The 21,830-nt window shown below is 41.2% G+C and overlaps 1 protein-coding gene across 7 annotated transcripts in view; it reads left to right on the top strand.

Moving 5' to 3' along the window:
* Positions 1 to 21,599, top strand: part of TACC2 (transforming acidic coiled-coil containing protein 2) — a 137,274-nt gene extending 115,675 nt beyond the window's left edge. For 4 of the 7 annotated variants that reach the window (XM_018078441.3, XM_018078440.3, XM_029962005.1 and 1 more), the window contains 9 exons: positions 704 to 844; positions 1,745 to 1,825; positions 8,232 to 8,375; positions 9,283 to 9,359; positions 13,155 to 13,198; positions 18,399 to 18,559; positions 18,904 to 19,010; positions 20,131 to 20,251; positions 21,074 to 21,599. In XM_018078441.3, the coding sequence (XP_017933930.3) occupies positions 704 to 844; positions 1,745 to 1,825; positions 8,232 to 8,375; positions 9,283 to 9,359; positions 13,155 to 13,198; positions 18,399 to 18,559; positions 18,904 to 19,010; positions 20,131 to 20,251; positions 21,074 to 21,139 (942 nt within the window). In that variant the 3' untranslated portion in view covers positions 21,140 to 21,599. The remainder of the gene's footprint in view (positions 1 to 703; positions 845 to 1,744; positions 1,826 to 8,231; positions 8,376 to 9,282; positions 9,360 to 13,154; positions 13,199 to 18,398; positions 18,560 to 18,903; positions 19,011 to 20,130; positions 20,252 to 21,073) is intronic. The other 3 variants (XM_029962007.1, XM_029962008.1, XM_029962009.1) reach the window with 2 other exon arrangements.
* Positions 21,600 to 21,830: the final 231 nt, after the last annotated feature.

Here is a 21,830-nt window from a genome sequence, read left to right as displayed (position 1 = left end):
ACTAGAAATGCTAAACTATATGACAGTACGTTTACTGAGCAGTCAAAAAATGCTGAAGGTCACTTTAATGGTGAATTTTAATTTATATTAATGCTGCTTTTGCTACCATCTCACAAATCAGTTTTTTAAGAGTTTGAATACTTTTCTCACCGCAGGAAGTCTTGAGAACTCAAGTCCCAGTGGTCTTCTTTGTGTCATTCTAATTCTTCCACCCCGATATTTTGTATTTATCCTGATAGCGTTAAAATTGTGAACATAACTTAGTTTATCCCCAGCAAGCAGCAAAAGGCTTTGTAAAGACTGCAGAAAGGGTCTTGCTGAGGTTCCCCTCAGTTTTGGTGCTCTTCAAAGCTTTTGGAGTGCCTCAGAGGTGGCCTGAACTGCACATAAAGTATTGCATGAACAGAACCTGTGATCACTGTGTGAAAACTATTGCAGAAGTGTCGAGGGTGGGCTGTCCATGGTTTGAGAGACGTGGCTTTAGAGGTCCTGATGCCACTTGTTTCATGTTAGTCTTGGAAAATTTACTCGGCTTTTAAATTAGGAGTAATTGTTCTTAGTGTTTGTGTGTCCCACCTGTGAATTGTGTATTCAAACATGGTCATCAGCGGGGCATAAAATTATGAGAAATCAAAGACTTTTTTGGCCTGAACTACTTGGGCAAAATCTCTGTTGCTTATTCTATATCCTCCTTACCCTTCAGACATCTCCTGAAGACTCCTTTGTCTCTGCTGATGCTCTTCTCAATAGGATATCTAAGAAAACCTCAATATGTGATCAGCCTGAATATCTAGATCCTGACTTAGCAGAAAAGAACCCCCCAGTATTTGCTCAGAAACTTCAGGTTTGTAGCAGAATTATCAATATCACTTTTCTTTATGTTTGTCTGTACACAGGTAGAGCAATGCTTTGCCTCATCTGAAAGGGGTGGGGGAGGCTTGGAAGGGAAGTGGAAAAGAATTAAAATAGGTATTTGATCTTTTCCAAAGTAACTTTGGCCTTTCAAGAACTTAAGGAACAGAGATATTTTCATTTAACTCATATAATGCATAAACTTACATTTCATCAACAGCTATCCTGTACCTGTATTTTGCAGAAATCTTTATAAGGCAAATTTTTTTAAGCTTGAACACAGGACTTGATATTTAGAGAGTTGTCTTCATACCTGGCCTTAGTATGTTTGTATGCACAGACTTACTTTTTGAGATTTAGGATCTAATTCTACTGAAGTGAATATCAGGCTTTGTTTTTCTAATAATCTGTAATGCAGAATTTGGCATGGCTTCTTCTAGGAGAAGCAAATTGATCTTTAGACCAGTTCTTGTGTGTCAGGATGTATTTTCTAGACTATTTCAGTGAGATTTTAAAACAGCAAAGATTGAATTGAGACCAGTAGCTGGCATAAATTCACATAAAATGGAAACCAAGGGAGAGGAGTCTGTGAAAAAACACCTTTAGCTTCAGAAAACATTTATTTTACCGAAAGCATTGTTCATACTGATCACCTAATAAAAATTATTTCTCTATACAGCTACCTCAAAACTAACCAACACCCAGAGTTTTGTACTGGGTACAAAATGAAAGGAATCAAAGAAAGGAGTTTGGGGTGTGGTCATCACCCAGGAATTGTCAGGAATACACACTAAAATAGAACACTCCATCTTTGAATGTGTTAAAAACATTTTTACCTTGTTCTTAATCCGTTTTTTTCCCCGTGGGTTACTCACAACCAAACACCTGACAGGAGGAGTTAGAGTTTGCTGCCATGAGGATAGAAGCCCTGAAGTTAGCCAGGCAGATTGCCCTGTCTTCCCTCCGCTCCAAGGTACCTGGTTTGTGCCTGCCCTGCGTGTGTGAGTGTGCACAGCCTGAGGATCCGAGTGCTGCTTCTCCTCTAACCAGGGGGCCGAGGCTCCCTGGGTGCAGTGCTGAGCTGGGCACACCCTGGTGTGGCACCAAAGCATGTGCTGCCCACAGAAACGCTGCCCCACTCACACCCACACTAACATCAAACCTCTGGAGGCAAGGAGGAGCCGCGTTCCTTCCGCAGGGTTCTGCAATCCAGGGGGCAGTTCTGCGGCCCATTTGTCACTTCTCTGCAGCAAGATTTGTCCTAAAATGTTTGATGGCAAAGAATACCGAGCCTGCTTTGACTCTAGGGACGTTTTGTCTTTTGCTGGTATTTTCAGCTTGAATTCAGACACCTTTTGACCCTTGGAAGTTTAGAAGTGAGAAATTCAGCTGACCTCGCCCTCAGGCATCCGAAGAAAGGGACTGCAGCAGGGTTGGAAGGGCTATATAGAGTTCCCAAGGAAAAAAGGCCTCTCAACACAATGTGTCTTTATACATGAAGATCTAAGTCTTTATACATGAAGATCTAAGTCTTTTTTTTTTTTTTTTTGACAGCTGCTTCCAGGTCATCCTGGCTAGTTCTGCCTCCGAGTGAGGCTTTGCACTGCTCTAGGGATGCACATGGAACTCACTGTGTTAGGAAAGGGCTGGGACAGTTCCCTCTGATGTGCTGGGTTTGGTGGTTAGCCAGGTGCACAGCTGGTTTATGATGCCCTTCACGGTACTTTTAACAAAAAAGTCAGTCCAGAAATGTTGGTGGGTTTCTTGAGAAGTGGTATCAGCAGAATGGGGTGCTGAGGGGGTGACAGCGTCCTGCTGCAGTGAGACATTTTATTCCAACTGTTCTTCTGATATGTCCTTCTCCAGTGACCTTCCTCTTCTTATACTGTCCATTAATAAGTCAGTTGAACGTTTTTTTTTCCCAGATCTAAATTATCTGGAGTTTATTGCATCATAACTACATTTGGGCTGGTTATAGGATGGAATTTCTTGGTGCTTTAAAGACCAGTGGTTAAGTGGATAGTTCATAAAAGCAAAGATTTTTTTTTTTTAAAGTTAACTGTTCTTTTGTGAAAAGATAATTATTACATTTGATTTATTTCACTTACCTTAAATAACCCACCAGCCAGCTGTTTCCGTGGTGCACATACAATTACTGAGGTAAATGCATTGCTCCCAGGTTGAGGGGTATTTTAAAGCATGTGGCTATAATCTTTTATTTAATGAAGAAAGACATGCTTTTGTCTTCATTGGAAGGACTAACCAAGCTTAAACTTCTAATAAGGAACATAAAGAACAAAGGAGGGGGGCAAGAAATCAACATTTTCCTGTGTGAGTAGCAGCCTGTGTGTGATGGTGTCCCATGGCTCTGCTGCCCTGAGTGGCAGGGGTTGGAAGAGAATGAGGTGGGATCCTCCCTAGATCCTCTCTGCCTCCTTATTCTCTCTCAGCCTCCTTGTCCTCCCAGCACTTTGCTGTGACATGCAGCATCCAGGAAACACTCGAGGTGAAACACATAATAAATGCATGGATGCTCCTCATGGGTTATACAAAAAAACTCTTGTTAAAAATCTGCATTTTTGCTACCAGCCAACAATTCAGAAACTCACAAATTACGCTCTTTTAGACTGAAGAGAATGGATTTATGTGTTTGTGAATACTTGTGTGTTACTCAGGGAAGATTCTGAGCTGCAGAAATGTGGTAGAATGTATTTGATCATATGGTCTAGCATTTTAAAGATACTTTTTAACATCATCACAGCATTGTCTTTTATCCAGAACAAGTTTATGAACCCCTTAGGACTCAGACATATGGAATGGATTTCATGTGATTTGTTTAGAAAAGGCCATTAATCTGTGTAATAAAGATAGCAAAAGTGATAAGCAGAGACAAGCAGAGAAAAATAGGCAAAACTTCCCCCTCTGAGAGAGAATCAGCAGCAGTTTGATGTTCACAAAGCCCCATGTTGGTCCAGTGGCAGGAATGTTTGTACACAAACACCCTGGGTGTCACGTTCGTCTGGGAAAGACTTTTGTCCTTGTGTAACTTTGCTATTCCAGTAGGAGGTTGGGAGTTTTAAATTAGCCTACAACAGCATCCCTTGTGACCTGCAGTGACTGATGGCCTGCATTAAGTAGAACAGAATCCATCAGATGACTGCAGTGACTTAAATTTGGATGCTAACTGGCAGAATTCCCTTCTGGATGTCTGACCTCCATTCTTTTCTTGACGCTGTATAATTACATTTAACATTTGCTAAACCTTACAGGGTGGGTAACAAGAATAGGTTGGTAAATAAAGACAGAAGTACTTATTATGGCTAATTAGGTCACCCAAAAAAAAGATTAAATATCACCATTTTGTGCTAGCACAGGAATGAGAATGGGTATGTGCAGCTTGTTGTTCTCAGGCAGAGGGAAGTTATTTGGCCGCTCCCAAATTTCTTGTCATGGACTTCAACACTAGGACTAGTCACCTGCTTTTGCATTGCTGAATACTTCTGTCTTCCAGCACTGAGGTAAATTAACACTTTCCTATTGAACAGTCTCCATTTGGGTGTCCTGTGGCCATTTTCTTACAGATGCAGCTTGAATAGGGTTTGTGTCCACCACCCTAGGGATGCTGAGGTGATGGGAGTTTGGTGTTGAAACAGGATCCAAAGAAAGGAAAGGCACCAGCACAAGTGGGATTAAAGCACCACGGCTTTGGGGGGTTCTTGTGGGAGTGCAGGAGGAACATTTCCTTCAAACAGGAGCACCACGGTTTCTAGTAAAACTTTACAAGCTGAAAACTCATGCTGTGGTTTTCCTTGCCTTTCCATATATTTGCAAGCACAAGTAGGTGTTGCTTTGCCTCCCCTGACCTGCCTGCAGACACATCAATAAGTTAAAGGGTCGATCATTCGATACACACCCGAGCTGTATTTCAGGGCTTGCAGAGGGCAAGCTCATTTTCAGCAGGGCTGAATACATATTTGCCTAGTATGATAAAAGCCAGTGTTCATTTTCATTCCATTTCTCTATTTTCTTTCACTTTGACCTCCTAGAAGTGTGAGACAAGTGCAGCTGGTTAATGGGTGTGCATTTATTCCCTTTCTGGTCAGATATCTGGTTTCTGTGAAAGGTGCTGGGAAGAGGAGAAGAATCGTGTTGGGCTCTCAAATATTTACACTAAGATTGCAGTGACCTACATTTAGTAGTAATTCCCCTGAAGACTCTAATCTTTCTGTGCAAGGTTTAGTGACTTACAAATCCCCACGCTGATTATTACCCCAATTAACTGCTTACCTTCTCAGCAATTAGCTGTTGAACTTAAAGCATTATTATTGGGTTATTTTTGGGAATACCATCATCCTGTTGGTCAGGTTATAGTATTTTCTCAGGATAGGAATGTTTCAAGGCAGCAAATAACAGTTGCTGAGTTACACACATAATTTAGGAGCTGTGTAAAAATGGCTTTTGAAGTCAAACCATGAGGACTTTGACTGGTTACTCCTGACAGAGAGCCCAGTTGTGACTCATGTGAATTGTTTCCAGAGTTAGGGCAATACTGATTGGACCACTACCACAAAGCATTTCTGCTCAGTGGTTAAATTCCAAGAGTTTTTATAGTAATTTTTGAAAGTTTTTATAGTCATTTGTGTGTCATTATTGATACTGTTTTGTACAATTTACTCAAATGCAACTAGAGAAAACATAACTATATTAGTGAGGTGTTGAGCACTATATAAAAATAATGAAATATTAAATAAATATTAAATGCTTTCATTTATTTTTTCTCTAAAATTGTCATCATCCTGGCAGTTACTTTGACATATTTTTACATGAGCTTGAGGAAATTTGTGTTTCTTTTGCCACAATCGTGTTTCTTTTGCCACAACTGATATTTTCCAGCAATCTCTTTATGAGATCCAGCAAATTAAGCTGCAGGAGGCTTTTGAAATGTGATACATGCAGTTCAGCAGATCGATCTGAAGGAGGGCCTTTGTTTGGAGGACAGCTTTGATGAGCTGATGACTCTTTTTTATCTCTCAGTTATTCTTACCCTGTGTTTGAGGAGGGACTGAAGTACATTTTTTTTGAAGATGGGATAGTGAGTTGAGGCAGCAGTGGTCTTATTTGCTGAATGTTTTACCTTTACTCAGATTTGTGGACAGCACCAGGCAGTTTTGTATTTATGCATTTACAGAGATATCTGAGCTTGTGTCCCAGGTGTATTTTTCCCTACATAGTTGTACATTGGGAAATACTTTCAAGGGCACAGGCTATGCAATTTTAATAGATCTTGGGGTGATTTTTCCTCTGGTAGGAAAACCTGCTGGATTTGAGGTTGCAGCTCCTAATTATGCTGGAATTGATAATTATTTTGGGTGTTCATTTTAAATGCAGCAAAAAAGAAAAGGGATGGCCTCCTCCATAAATCCTACAAGTAAGAGCCAATTGACTCTCTTTTAAAAATACAAAGCAAATTAGTGAGAGTCTCATATAAAGGAAGATTCAGTGTGGTGTTCTATAAGTACTCTTGAGCTTATTCTTGCTCTAATTAAATTTTCTTGCCTAGTCTTTTAACGTTACTAGTGTGGTTTCTTCATGTTGTCTACAGATGTGACATCCAGAACATCTGGCCCTGTGTTTATCTTGAGTGAAATTGTATATAATTTCTGGTGTAGCTTCTTCAGTCAGGTGTGATATGAGAACTCAGAAGGGATTGCAACAAAATTAACAGTGGGTTTGGAACCTTTCTGTGATTCTAAGCTGGGCAAGAAGAACTGTGAGGAAGCGAATGTTTAGTGGAATAGCATCTGGCAAAATTTCCTCTAGCTGTGTTGGAACAAGAACATGTGATGTTGAAATTAATGAGGACTGAACCTTGATCCAGACATTATCTACTCACTTTCATATTTCTGTGCTTCAGGCAGTAGAGTGTGACTCTGCTATTTTACTTAAAAAACAAAGAAAACAACTAAAACCAAACAAACAAAAAAAAGAAACAAACAAAACACAAAACAAACAAAACACAAAAATAAACAAACAAAACCCCACAAAAACCCCAAACCAACCAAAAACAAAAAAAACACCAACAGAAACCCCAAACAAAACCCCCCTCTTTTACGATAAAACAAAAGAAAATAATTTTTCCTCTCTTTTATGTAAAAAATAATTTAAAAACTCTTGATTACTACTCTTAGTTACTGCAGATAAGCCTAAAGAACATATTGTTTTGTGCACAAAGGTAACAAGTACACTGTAACGAGTAAACTGGAAAAATACATTATCCTCTTTTCACTGGTAAGGAAGTGCTGCACCAGAAAAGCTGGATGTGAATATCCATTTCCATCAGCGGATGGAAAAGGGCATTGATCAACCTAACTTTCCTCCCCACCCATGGTCCAGCTGGGCCATAGTCCAGCCCTCTCTGTGGCTACATGTGGACTTGGGGCTGGGCTTGGCAGTGCCCAGAGAAGCTGTGGCTGCCCCATCCCTGGAAGTGTCCAAGGCCAGGTTGGAGGGGACTTGGAGCAACCTGGGCTGGTGGAAGGTGTCCCTGCCCATGGCAGGGGTGGAATGAGATGAGCTTTAAGGTCTCTTCCAACCCCAAACCATTCTGGGATTCTGTGAGCTATCTTTTATAACCTCCTTGGATTTAATGTGCTGTCTTGAGTTGTTTGTATCTGGAGTTGTCTGCGAGACATCTCCTGCATCTCAGTGTCACAGACCTGTTCTTTGCTCTCCTCATTTCACATGCTACTCTCCTCCCCTGTTAACCTGGGCTGCTGACATGAGCAAAATTGACAGCTGCAAAAAAAGCCTCATATAACTTACTAATTGCATGCTAAACACTAGTGGGGAAACAACATCACATGCATATTCACACTTTTTATGTGATACTGTTTATGATAGATGCACTGTGTTGGCAGGTCAGACCCAGGAAAGTGAGCTGTCCTCTTGCTTCTGGTTTCTTGATTTATTTTTATGGAAGGAGAATTCTCCTTAACAAGCTCTCTGCCTCCAATTCTAATTTCCTCTGCTGATGTGCATTTCTTGTGGATGTTTTGATGAAATCCTGCACCAGAGAGTAGTAAATTTTCTAATATAATAACTTAAAATATTGATGACAAAGTGCTGTTTTTATTTTCTCTCTGTAAGGGTAATAACGACTCTCTTGGCACTTCCTATGGATCTTAAAATGTATATTTTACGATTGCTGAACTCAAGGTTCCTTGTCTGTGTTACTGCTGTCACAATTTAGAGGTGCACAGAACTCTAGCCCCCAGCTCAGGACCCTGGTGCCTCGCACTACACCCAGAGAACATGTGAGCTAAACACTTATTTAATGGTTCATTTCTTTGTATTTAAAAAAAACCAACCCAAACACACAGAGAGAACCTGCTATCCCAGCAGATGTTTCCATCTCTAAAAGTGCACTCTACTCCCGGATCGGCGCCTCGGACGCAGAAAGCACCACGGCTCTCCTCTACCCCCAGCAGGACTTAGACTCAGCACTACGACTCGCCAGAGCAGAGGTAATTCTCTCCAGGGTTTGTAGAAGGAAATACCTGCCCCTCGTGGTTCCCTCCTGTCCCTTTTTCTCCTGAATGATTTGTTTTATGAGCGCTTGTTCTGCTCCTGAAACCATCCTCAGCCGTGCTAAAGCAAAGGGTGCCACATGCAAGTTTTACTTGTCTCACATAAGCAAAGAGCAGATGTTATATGAAGATAAACCTTTATTTCTTTTAACCTCAGGTGTACTCTCTGCCTCTTGGCACTGCTGTATAATTACAGAAAAATAGTAAGATGCTAGAAATAGGAATAAAATTATGTGTTTTATTATTAGTCTGGCTAATGATAACAATTAGAAGTGGGTGCAGTCCAGTATTAGAGTATTCCAAACTTGATGGTTTGAATGTGTGAATTCAAACCATGAATTGAAACCATGAATTCAAACCATTGAATTCACACTTGATTGTGTGAATGAAAAGTACACAAAGGAACACAGTCCTTGGGGTATAAAATGTCATGGACAGCCCTAAAGATGCACAAAGAAGACAAACTGAGGGACCAAACCCATGTACAGAGGCATTTCAGGTTTGGCACCAGGTTAAATCAGACACAGTGTAGGGTCATACAGTATTCCTTGGAAAGTGTCCTTGTTATAGTGAGGAATAAAAAAATGAAACAAGAACATTGCAACTGCTTTTCTAAGTTAATGTCTCAAAGCTGGAGTATGATTTCACATCCAAACCTTTTAATTGCACCTTGTAGTCTGAAAAACACCACTAGGGTTGCTTATATTTGAACCCATTATCCATTATCAACCCCTGTTAACTAGGATTTGATATTAAAAAAAAAATTGGACAGTTTGATTTCCTCTTTAATGAATCACGTGGTTTTAATGATGTGGGGTTTTTTCCTTTGTTTTCTCTGTTTCAGATTGTGGCCAAGGAAAGAGAAGTATCTGAGTGGAAAGAGAAATATGAAGAAAGCAGAAGGGAAGTGATGGAAATGAGGTGGGTTATTAACTTTTCCCCGGCTAATAAAATGAGACAGAAAATCTCATTTCAGCCTGTGGTTAGTACACAGAGTACCATGGCCCTACTGCTGTTTTGGGTATCTGAATTTGTTTCATTATTTTTACCTGCAGGCTTTGAATTGATCCTAAACTGATACTTTGTCTTTACTCTGTATGGTGGGCAACCCTGTCCAGGGTAATAATTGAAAACTGACAGAAGGACCCTGAGCTTTTCAGTTTGTTGTGGTTCTATCTGTTCTATTCTGCTTCTCCTTGCAAACCTGCCTCTGTTACATTAAATGTCTGTATCCTGGAACATGTTTTGATCTTTCTTCCCAACCTGGGTCCTACCACTTGCAAAGATGACACCAAAATCCCTGTAGTGGATCAGAGGAGCGGTGCTGCTCCAAGAATCACTGATGTAGCTCATTCAGCCAGTTGAAAGGTTCAGCCTTTCTTTTTTTTAGAGTTGGTAAGACCATAAGAAGGACCAATGAGCTTGGCCTGCTCATTGATCTGAATCTGAGAAAGTCATCAGTTGCAAAAGAGAATGTATGGAAATAATACTTCGTGGAGTCTTTAAAGCCTATTCTTTTCTACCTTCAAAAACCAGAAAAAAATATCCCCCCTCATAACTCATAAATAAAAGGGAACTGTCAGATTATTTTAGCATCCTTCTTTTAAGTAATAATTTATACAGTCTCTTCCAAGACTGAATTTTCTTCAAACTCCCTTCTGTTCTAGCACCAACTTCTTCCCAAAATGAAACCTCTTGGTGATTTAAAACTTAAGCCAACATACTGTGTCTAGTGCTGACCTACATAAGCACTTGCTGCTTGTATCCAGGAAAACTGTACTTAGGGAGTGAGAGAAGAAGGGAACTGCAGTGCAGAGCTCAGCAAACGTTAGCACGAGTGCCAGGAGTCACACATGGCAGATTGGAATTGTGGCAGCACGGGGCTCTGAGCCAAAGCATCTTAAGAGAAGTATCTGCAAAAGGCAAGGGCAGCCCCTTTATTTCTTTTTTACCATCTCCCAGTGCCCAGCTGAGTTCTCTCACCTCTCTTGCTCTCTGTTGGGAAAGGAGACAAAACCCTGGCATAGCCCTCAAATGCTTAATGAGGAGAAGGAGAAAGGAGCGGCTGCAAGCAGGCAGACCAAGGGAGCAAAGCAAGGAATGAACAAAATTAGGAATTGTAAAGAATGTCTCAGCATGCAGCACACACTCAAGTGTGTGTTTGGTCTGCTCTCTGGAAGCTGCTGGGCTGCACGTGTCTGCTGGGCACTGCCAGAGCCTGCTTATTCATGGAAGGAGAGGAAGCAGGGGGGTGACACAGAGCAGCTGGCATTCCATAGGTCTTGTCCCCTCATCTTCCTTACAGTAATTTGCTTGTTTGTCTGCACCCTCGATAAAATCTGATTTGAAAAAAAAAAAAAAAGCCATTGTCTAAGCCAGAATTCTCACAGGCACATGCTTGGAACACATGGATGGAAAAAAAAAATAAATCTGACTGATATTGTCACAAAGTGATGAATACACATATGTGTACAGAGAAAGATTGCTCTTGGAGGATTAAATGTTGAAACAGCCCATGTGTGGTGAATTAGAGATGCAGCAATGACATGTGACATAGTGATAAGGAAAGAGTGAAGGAATTATCTTGAGTTGCAAGCACAAAACCATCACTTTTCACAGAAGGAGAAACAATGCTCTTCTACCCAAGTACAGGCTACTCTAGCTGGAATATCCTGAATTCCTCTAAGTTTCCAGGAAAACATCAGTCTGGAGAAAATTCCACTCCAGAGAACAGAAGCCAAAATGGGTTTAAATATGCAAGAACTATCAAAGAGCTAAACCAGGGTGGGCTGTACTGTAATCCAAGAGCACAACCAGAGGCAGGCAAGAAATATTTATGGTGCCTCAGTAGGGGAAGTCAAGCAGATGACCCCTGAGGTCCTGGATTTTGGTGGGTTTATGACTTATGAAATTTCAGGAAGTCAATAAATGACTGACTGATTGAATGTCTAAAAGAGCAAAAGTTAGGCCTGTGCAGCATGTCAAGCTGGGATTAGATGTGCTCTCCCAGAGAGTAATGATGTGGCAGCATCCTTTCATTCTCCAGCCATAATGACCATTTTTTAGGCTGTTTGACTGAAGGAGACCTTTGACGTGAATCTGGAACAAATTCTTCACTTGACTACCTTGCATATTACTAAAATCAGTGTGCCATTGCAGCATCCACTTCTGTTGAACAGCTGCCACTTGATTCATGAGGCTGGATAGTGCAGGGAACTGCAGTGGTGCCTGCTTGCACTAGTCTAAGCTGGTAAGAGCAAGAAATAGGTAATGTGATTTAATTTGACTGCCAACCTCTGTGGTGCTGCTCAGGCTGGGAAGTGCTCGTTACCCTGAGTCCTTGGCTTCATTTTCTAGGGTGATAAAACTTCCTAAAGGTGCCTGGTGTTAGAAGGATATGACAAGGCTTTAAAATCCTTATTGCTTACAGCAAGCTTTTGAGGTAATCTTCCCTGGAGATGAAACCAAAGCCTTCCTTTTAGGGGGAAATTCTTGCTGCTGTCTTTGCTCTCAAAAGTGTCATTTATGGTTCAGAGGAAAAATCCCAGTGCACAGGGGTAGAGCCCCTGCTCTGCTGAGTGCTCTGCAGGACCAGGGCAAGGGAGATGCTGCTGCCCTTTGGGGCAGGTGGCCTTCCCAGGGGTTCTGAGCTCTGCCTGTGATTCAGATTTGGGGCAGGAGGTACTGGGGGTTACTGCTTTGACTTTTTGGGAGCTCTGCAAGTTTCTCCTTTTCCTCACTGACTTCTGTCTCAGGATTTTCCCACATCCTTTCTGTAACCTCACCAACTGCAGCAGACCTCTAAAACAGAGCAAGTGAAAGTGAGCTAAGACTTCAAAAGAGATTTATTCAAACACCAGTTTCGAATATCCACTTCAGATGAAGTGTGTGGTAATTTTTGTTTTCTGTAGACAGTCCTACGTGGCTCATGAATCAAAGCACAGATCAAGCTAGTCTCATTTCATTAGCTTTATTTGGCTCTGGGAAGGGATGGATCATCTTTCTAAATCACATTTAATCTGCTTATTTTGGCTAACCTCTTTTCGAGAAGGAAATTCAAAGCCTACTGTGAATATACGAAGTAAAATGGTCTTAAAAGTAACATTTTGCCACCTCTGCTTCAAAAACAGATTTGGGAAATGGGACATGATTGATTTTATGCTACATGTTTGAATAGTTTGGTCTTATTCTTTTAAGTGCAAATGGATCATTTAGTCATGAGAAGATTCATTTAGAAGATGAGATATATTTTGAGTGAGGGCCAACTCTACCCCTGTTAAGTTTACTTGCTACCCATTAAAAGTTTACTTAATGTCCATATTAAAATAAACACAAATATGGAGAAGAGGGGAGAAAGTAATGGAAAAATCAGGCCCTTTGTAATTCTAGAATTAGGCCAGTGTGACCACCTTTATATTTAAGTTATGATTGGTGATGTACTTTGGACATGACTCAAAAAACAGAATTTGTTTCAAAGCAATCCCTTTTTCCTTCCCCCACCTTTATTGATTTCCATGGAGAATTAAAAATCAGGTGCAGTGTTAAAACTGTCAGTCTTATTTGTTACTCGGGCAATAAAGAACATATAAAAGCATGGTAGGGTTCTGTATCTCTTAAAACACCACAGTTCAGCTGCTGATAATGTTGTTTTCTAAGTAAACATGACAGTTATGTTGTTTGCTAAAAGCTTTTCTTTTGTTTTTTCCCCTCTTACAGGAAAATAGTCTCGGAGTATGAGAAGACGATTGCTCAGATGATAGGTAGGTGTTTCTGCTCTGAAAGGTACTCTCTGGTTGAAGTCTGTGGACTTCATTTTGATGCTGGCTACATCTGCTGATGCTGCTGGGAATGTGAATGCATCTGAGGACACCAGTGTAAGGAAAATCAGGGCTTCAGTTGGCAGCCAGCAGGCCCTGGGGCAGTTCAGGTAACACAGGGAGTCAAGGCTTTCCTTTCTGCGTCAGAGCAAACTGTCCCACAGGCAACATGTTCAAATGCTTTGCCCCAAATTCAGGGGGATCTCTCCAGGAGAGACTTCCAATGACCTAAAAACCCCTTAGGCATCCGCTCCCAGCTGTTTAATGGCAGATAACCAAATTTAGCTCTTTACAACAACAGGGATTATCTGTGCTAAGTGCATCGATCAGACCAAAACCAAGATTAACTCCAATCCCAGCTGGGAGTTTATGAGTGGCCAATCCACCTCCCCAGTTACTTACTGACACAGGAGTCTCCTTTAAGGTCTAGATTATGACATGTTTTGCCTCTCAGTAATTAAAACCCACCTTTGCTAACAGCATGTCCCACAAATGCTACGTGCAGTAGCATTTCAAAACCAAGGGTTGCAGGGCTCGTGCACTTCCTCAGCGTGGGAGGTCTGGCCCCTGGGATGTGATTTTAAAGCCTCCTCATAAGATTCCTAAAGGTCTTTTTATTAGTCTGGCTACAGAAAGCACCAGTGGCTTGTGCTGCCCTGTGCTGCTTCAGCTCGAGCTGTTACCCTGAAAAGGGGAATGGCTCAGTGGGATTGTGGGATCTCCAAGGCCAAAGTTGCTGGGAAGAGCACCAATGACTGGTGATTTTTGCTGCCTTCCTGCATTTCTCAGCCATTGGGAGACACCCCAGCCTCCTTTCAAATGAAGGGAAAATTTTGCCTTTAACTAAGTAACTAAATTTTGCAATAACGGCAACTTTAATAAAGTAATTAATAAAATATCTGATAATGAATAATATATACTAATGATCTGCCTGGCTTCATTCTCTATGGTGTTATGCCTCCCTTGCCTTTTGTATGTACAAGTGAGCCAACTTGCCTGCCTTCTGACGTAGTGTCTGTCATTGTCATCGTGCAAGTGTTAAAATAGGAGTGACCAGAGTATGAAAAGAACTTATTTAATTTTGCTTTACACTAAATATACTCTGGTATATACCCTGAACCTGGCCAGTCATATGGACACACACAGGACCTGTCCTTTTTTCCTGAGCATATGCATACAGTTAGCAACAGAAGTTTCATTTTGACAACAAAGTCAAATTCTATTTCTGAAAAACAGATTAAAAAAAAAAAAAATCAAATTTTGAGACCACAGCACAAGAAGTTGATACAGAATAGAGGTCCTGAGGCAAAGGCACAGCCTTGGTGTCTGTGGCACATTCCACCACTGCCACTTCCTCTTGTTGCAAAGAAATGAAGGATAATTAAAGCACAGGGCCACTGAGTAAACAGAAAGACCTTTAAACTTCAAATTCAGAGTGTCAGAGTGTTTCAGATGCTCTATGGCAAGTTTTTAAGAGCTGTGGCTATAAGTAATTTCATTTGCTGTCCATTTGCAAAAGAACTGAGCCAACAGCAGTGACACAGAAAACGTGTTAATTAGAGCAGTATGCAAATTCTGCAGCATGGTAGTGTGTTAAATGCGAGGCTTCTCCCTGCATTTAATGTAAATTTTAGATCTAATTGTCCCACTTTCTCATGCCATTTCTCGTAAACTGCTGTCTGTTCTGATACAGGAATTTGCTCATGCAAATGCCACATGTGGAGGAAAATATGTCTGTGTGCTATTTGCATGTACTTCACTGGCCTGTTGTCACAGTAATGCCTTAGTGCTAAAGCAAAATATGCCTTGTTACAAAAGAAATGCCTCTGCTGTTTCTGCTTATGATTTAACCCTTCTGAGCTATTTATGCAGCTCAGTTAGTAGGGCACTAGTGAGCCAATTTCACCAGTCCCTCTGGTGAATATTCAGTGGGGTCGATAGGTCCTGCTGAGCTTTTGTAGGTTGGCATGTGTGTATAATGAATATTGAGAATATTCTGTATTAACAATATGTGATTGTCTACATTTGCCTGTAAAGGCACTGAAAACATGCATTGCAAGCAGTAACTGCCTTTGATTCCAAGGGCTGTGGAAGGTTTGTCATACACATATAGGACCCAATATTACCCAGCTTAGCTTATGTGATTATGTGACACTGCACAGCCAGAGCTTGCAAGCTGTCAGTGTAGAGATCACTCTTAGTGTCTCTTTGCATATTTTTTACTGGTGCTTTAACTTTTTTTCCTTTTTCCTTACACTTGCCTCAACCCCTAACACGTTTTAGTTTATACTGAGGAGTGGGGGAGAAAAAAAGACCAGCCTTTCCTGGCCAACCTGCTGCTTGTGCTGCTGCTTTGCTGCCTGGTGCCCAAGTTTTGCAGCTCACAACTGTGTGGAGCAGGGCCTGTGTAACCCCAATATTCACTGCACCCCATCCTCCTTGATCACAGCTACCCAGAGTTCCCCTCCAAAATCCCCATCCCAATTCCTTTCCGTTGATGGATTTGTAAGTTGGGTTGGGTTGTTTTTTTTTTTTTTTTCCTGTTAAAAATGTATCCTTATACTTTACATTTAAAGACATTTTTAAATTCTCCTTGTGAAAAACAAACAGATGTTATGCTTTGTGCATTACAGGTTGTTGCATTACTTATTTTCTGCTTTCCTAACAATTCCCGATTTTCTATTTTGCTTCCGTTTTCGTTGCTTCTTGCTATTTGCTTGCAAAAACAAAACAGGCAAGCCTGGTAAGTAAAGCTTTTCACCAACTTTCACACCAGCATTTTGCATTTTTAGTTACTTTTGCTTTTGTTCTGTGTTTGCTGCATTCCCATTAAGTCATGTCAGTAATAGTGAACTGAGCCTGAAAGCGGCTCTGCTGTGGAGGTGCTCTGATTCTGTCAGCTTGGATAGTGTTAGTCCTGAGCATACTGCTGGTATTGTTGGTGAGCCATGGACAGTGCGTGGGGTAGACATGGAAGTAGTTTGATTAAAGTATCTTAATCACATAACCCCATAAATGCCCTGGGAAATAAATATCTGTAACTGCTTAGCTGAGATCTGACTGGCAGACTATTAGCGGCATTGAAACTAAATCGTGGTTATAGAAAATAAAAGGTCCCTTCCAGCCCAAACCATTCCATGATTTGATGAAAATATCACATAAAACTCCAGTCCCCCTCCAGCCTAGAACCAGTTTTTCTTTTCTGTAGTATTTAACCATTTTGGTTTGGGAGCATCAGTTGGACGGGGCCTGGATCAACCTGGGCTAGTGGAAGGTGTCCCTGCCCATGGCAGGGGGTTGGAACAAGATATGCTTTAATGTCCCTTCCAACCCAAACCATCCTGTGATTCTGTATAATTTGCCCCTGTTTCCCATGTGTAAGTTGAAGTGGGGCTTGGGATGAGTGTCTGAGGAGCTGATCCAGCTGAGGAGAGAGGAGGGGGCACCACGATGCTCTGGGAGGAAGAGGAGGAGCTCAGTAGTTGTGAAGAAGCACAACATGAATTACCAACTTTCTGCCTGCCCTAAAAACAAGAAGGAAATTTCTAAAGTACCTCAGGCAGGAAAAAGTTGTGAAATTAAATACATTAAAGTACATTAGGTGATCATGCAAAGGGACCCCTTCTGTTGTGATGACAAAACTTTTGCCAGAGAACAGGATCCTGCCAATAAGTGTTTTGGAATTAAGCTTCACAGTGTGTAATATCCAGCGTGATTAAAACTAATCTAGTGCTGGAACATAAGGTGACAGCTTCTCAGATTTAGAAAGATAAACACAGGAGAACAAATTGTTTACTGTTTTGATTGAGAATACATTCATTTTGACATTACAGATGAACGCAGGGTGTCTTTAGGAAGGGAAAATAGAAAATGTTTATTCTTAATGAGATGTTAAATATATTAAACTGATCTGGCATTACAGGGCTCTGGGTTTCTCTGTTCTGCCATATCAAAGGTGTTTGTTCACCAGTAAAATAAAGGTGTTACAGGCAGGGCCTGAGAGTTTCTCTGTTTCCTTTGATCTTCTGCATCACAGAGCAAAACTGAATATGCAAAAGGAAGAGATTAGTCTCAGATTGGGAATTGACAGTATCAACTTTGACATTTGGAGCTGACCAGCCCTATAAATGTTTAATTAAAAAAAAAAAAAAAAGAAACTTTCGTTTAGTTCTTCATATTACAAAAAAGGCCTAAATTAAAAGTTGTACATTCTGAAATGCTTCTTATGTGGGAGAACTTCTTACCTTATTTTAGTTTCTGTTATAGACGAAGGAAAAGGATTAATATAAAATTGCTGTGTTTTGCAGGTTGGTTTTCATTTCAGTATCATTCAAAGTAGCCCTTAAAACACAGACACAGGAGTCATATTTTAGGATATGAAGGAAACAATGCAGCATTTTGTAAGACAATGCCAGACCTGTTCTTCCAGTGTTATATGGATATTCCAACTTATTATGAGGTCAATTCCCTTGAAAAGTTCTTTTCTGTATGGATTTGGATTCCTGTTGTGTTCTGCCCACCATCCCTGGCTCAAATTTAACTATACACGGGAGGATCTTGGCAGATGTTTTCTGCAGACCAGAGCTTAGGAAGGCTGTCTAGTGTTAGATTTCCTTTCTGCCACATGCTACAGTAATCCTAAAAATGAGAGTTGGCAAAACACTGTTTTTCCAAGGGAAGAATTGGAGTTAATTCCACTAAATAAAGTGCCTTGTTTTTATAAAAGAGATGCCAGGAGACAACAAGCATATATCAGCAATGGCAAATAATTTGTTGCCAGTGCTGGTAATATGCATAACTGTCCTTTCCTGTAGTTAGTAGATATTCAGACAAGTAGGGGAAATCCAATACCTGCCTTTTCGTGGGAACAGCCAGGTTTAGAGTAAATAAATCAGCAGTACAGAGATACATTCACATTTTCCCCCAACATCAAAATATTTAAGTATCACTGTTTTTAGCAACTGTTATCCAAAACAGGATTGAGTCTTTATATAAAAATGGCTTTTATGCATCATGCAAACTTACTGATACACAACATAGAGCACAGCATAGTAGAAACTGTAGATGACAGTGAAATCAGTGTTCTTACTACTGGTACCCTTCTGAAAATCTTTTTTCCCTCCCCTTCTCTCCTTTCTAACAGAGGATGAACAGAGGGAGAAATCTGTGTCCCACCACACCGTTCAGCAGCTGATAGTGGAGAAGGAACAAGCTTTGGCAGATCTGAACTCAGTGGAGAAATCTCTGGCAGATCTTTTCAGGAGATATGAAAAAATGAAAGAAGTATTGGAGGGGTTTCGGAAGGTGAGTGTTGTTAACATCTGTAAAGGGCAAAGCTGAGCAGGCTCTGGTGTACCAGTGCTGCTGAACAGAAGGCACATCTTGTGTTTCCAGCCAATTCACATGCACTGCATCAGGTCTAAAGGTCTAAAGTGCATGACATAACACAGTCCTCAAGTGAGGGGTTACAGACAGTTATCAAATGCAAACAGGACTGTAAAGCTTTTTGCATTGTGTGATATTGCTTCAGATGACCTCTGTGGGGGGGGTGTCAGCCCTTAAAATAGCTGTTTGTGACTCCTGCCAATAGGTGCCTGTCCTACATTTTGACCACTTGGATTAAATTTAATGTCATCTTCTCTTTTAAGAATGAAGAAGTGTTAAAGAAGTGCGCACAGGAATATTTATCACGAGTAAAGAAGGAAGAGCAGAGGTATCAAGCTCTCAAAATTCACGCTGAGGAAAAACTGGACAGGTAATTGATTCATAGAATCACAGAAAGGGACCTTAGAGACCATCGTGTCTCAACCCCCTGCCATGGGCAGGGAGACCTTCCACTAGATCAGATTGCTCCAAATCCCATCCAGCCTGGCCTCGGACACTTTCAGGGATGGGGCATGGATTGTACATATCTTTTTCCAGGAGTTGATGCTGCAGGAGGATTCCCGTGGTTGAACCTCACATCCCAGACCTGCTCCTGCAATATGCAAAGTGCAGGCTGCCCCGTGATGGTGGAATGAAATTCCATAATGAGAATTTCTCTAATGTGCTGGTGTTTCTTCCAGCTCCTGACCGTGCAAAACACCTTAGATTTCTATTTTTATCTAATGTCTTCATGTTTCTGTAACAAATTTTCCACGGAAGATCAAGAAAGAAGCCATTAGCCAGATTTATGGAGGTGCAGAGAGGGCTGCAGCTCAGATGTTTGCACCTGCAGCCTGTATTCCTGCCCCCAGAGATTTGCCTCTGCCCCTGTGCTGTCCTATTACCCCTGTATCAATCAGCAGAACAGAAGCTGTCAGTGCTGCTCAGCTCTTTCAGTGCAGAAGCAGTTGGGTGCTCTCTCCCTGCTGACACTGGTTACCTAAGCAGGATCAGCCCAATTGTGCTGAGGATGATGAGCAGTAGTTACACAAAAGATCATACCAGGTGTGCACAGATAAGCCAATGTCAAGGAGTGAACATCAGACTGTGGCTTAAGAGAGGCAGCTCTGGTTGATTTTTAAAGCTTTTTTCCCTGTATTTCCATGTAATGACCAGTTAAGCATTTCTAGGAATTATATTTGGAACTCCCAGTACAGTCCCCTGAACTGGAGATCAGATTTAGAAACTGCCATGAAACACCTCTGCCTAAGTGATATTTGTGACCCCAGCACAAATATCTGAAGGGAGCAACACAGACATTAGGAAAAGACTTTTCAGCCTTTGCTGAGCAAGAGGGGGGAGTCGAGAGAAGTCTCTAGAGAGAGACAAGTCTCAGCATACTGCCAAAGATGTGCCCTCTCCACACATCTGTTAAGGTGCAGTCCATCCCTTGGCACCCACTGGCCTTTCCTGTAGAGAACCTGACATGACCAAACCCTGTGTTTTTGCAGAGCCAATGCTGAAATTGCACAAGTGAGAGGCAAAGCTCAGCAGGAGCAAGCAGCGTATCAAGCCAGCCTTCGTAAAGAGCAGCTGAAAGTGGACGCCTTGGAGAGAACACTGGAACAAAAGGTAAACAGCAGTTCACCTCCTCCTGGAGGTCAGACCAGACCACAGGTCTGCCCTGCTCCTCAGCTCCAGCTGGCCCAGCAGTATCCTGGCTTCAGGGAGGGCAGCACTGCCCAAATTTTGGGACAAAATGCTCCCCATGCCCCAGGCACTCGAGGCAGATGGTTTGACCTGAGTCCCCCCCGTGCTCGGGGCTGGCTCAGCCTCGGCCAGAGCTCAGGGTGCACCTCTGCAGTCCAGGCCCTTGGTTTGCTTTGCTTCTCGGGTCTAAGACCTTGCTTCAGTTCTTCTTGCAGGTTTTGTTTCCCTTTTTAGTTTTAGCTGTGATTCCAATGCTAATTCTGAAGTGTCTGTAGGAAATGTCTATTTATATCTCGTGTTCCCTAGCTCAGCCAAGGGAGCTTGCTTTGGCATAGTACAGCTTGTCCTTGCTCAGAGCCCTGCAAAACAGGGTGAAAATAACGAAAAAAACCCAGAAAAGTGCAGCCTAGAAACAAATTTACACTATGTATCATTATGGTGTGCTGGGAATGACTGTTTTAAAGCTGTCTGCTTTGGTGCTAAATTGGATTTATTGAAGTCAGAGGAGCTGTATCTGGGAAAAAAAGTAAGAATTTGTTTGAATTCACATAGCTGTACCATGAATACAAACATGTAGCTGTACTATATATGCATTTATATCTATATGTATAGAAATTCTGTTCTTAGGAGTGGAGGAAGCCTAATTTTCCCACACTTCTCCCAATGGTTAGATAATGTTAAAAAAACCCCTCCCCATCTTAGTGCAGCAATATTTTTAATAATGCTTACTGTTTTATTTTCCAGAATAAAGAGATAGAAGAATTAACAAAGATTTGTGATGAACTGATTGCCAAAATGGGGAAAAGCTAACTTTTAACCAAATTTCTGGACTTCGATCCTGAGTGCAATATGACCATTGGCACACTGATGTCCATACATTTATGTGGACAGGTTATATTTTCACTTTTTCGTATGCACTACTGTATTTTCTTTCTAAATAAAGTTGATTTAATTGTATGCAGTACTAAGATGACTATCAGAATTTCTTGCTATTGTTTGCATTTTCATAGTATAATCCATAGCAAGTTGATCTCAAAGTTCCTGTATCAGGGAGATTGTCAAGTTCTCTAAGAAATTACAAATTGCTGATCCTAGCCTTCCCTTTGTACATGAGTTCCCATGTTGGATGTCTTTTGGATTTAATATAAACATGTATTACTTGCATGGGGACTCTTGCCTTAAGGAATGTAAACTTTATCTGCATTTGCCGATTTGTAAAATAAAATTAAAAATATTAAAAAAAAAAAAAAAAGAAAATGCATGTCACAAATGAAATTCTCTATTGTAAATAAATTTTTTCGTTGGAAGTTGAAGATAAGTATGGCTCTGTTTTGTGTCCTTCACTTGCCTTATTTCATGTTCAGCACCAGATACAGCAGCTCTTACAAATTAATTCCTTCACAGAAAGCACTTCATGGGTCGCTGCTTGGAACACTTTGTGGGTCACAAGAATATACTACTTATGTGCACATATCTAGGTCTATATCTCTCTCTCTATATA

The sequence above is a fragment of the Manacus vitellinus genome, unplaced genomic scaffold, assembly GCF_001715985.3.
Source record: "Manacus vitellinus isolate BGI_N305 unplaced genomic scaffold, ASM171598v3 scaffold_40_pilon, whole genome shotgun sequence".
Lineage (NCBI taxonomy): Eukaryota > Metazoa > Chordata > Aves > Passeriformes > Pipridae > Manacus > Manacus vitellinus.
Note: the sequence above shows the minus strand (reverse complement) of the source record. Positions and strands in the feature narration are given on the sequence as shown.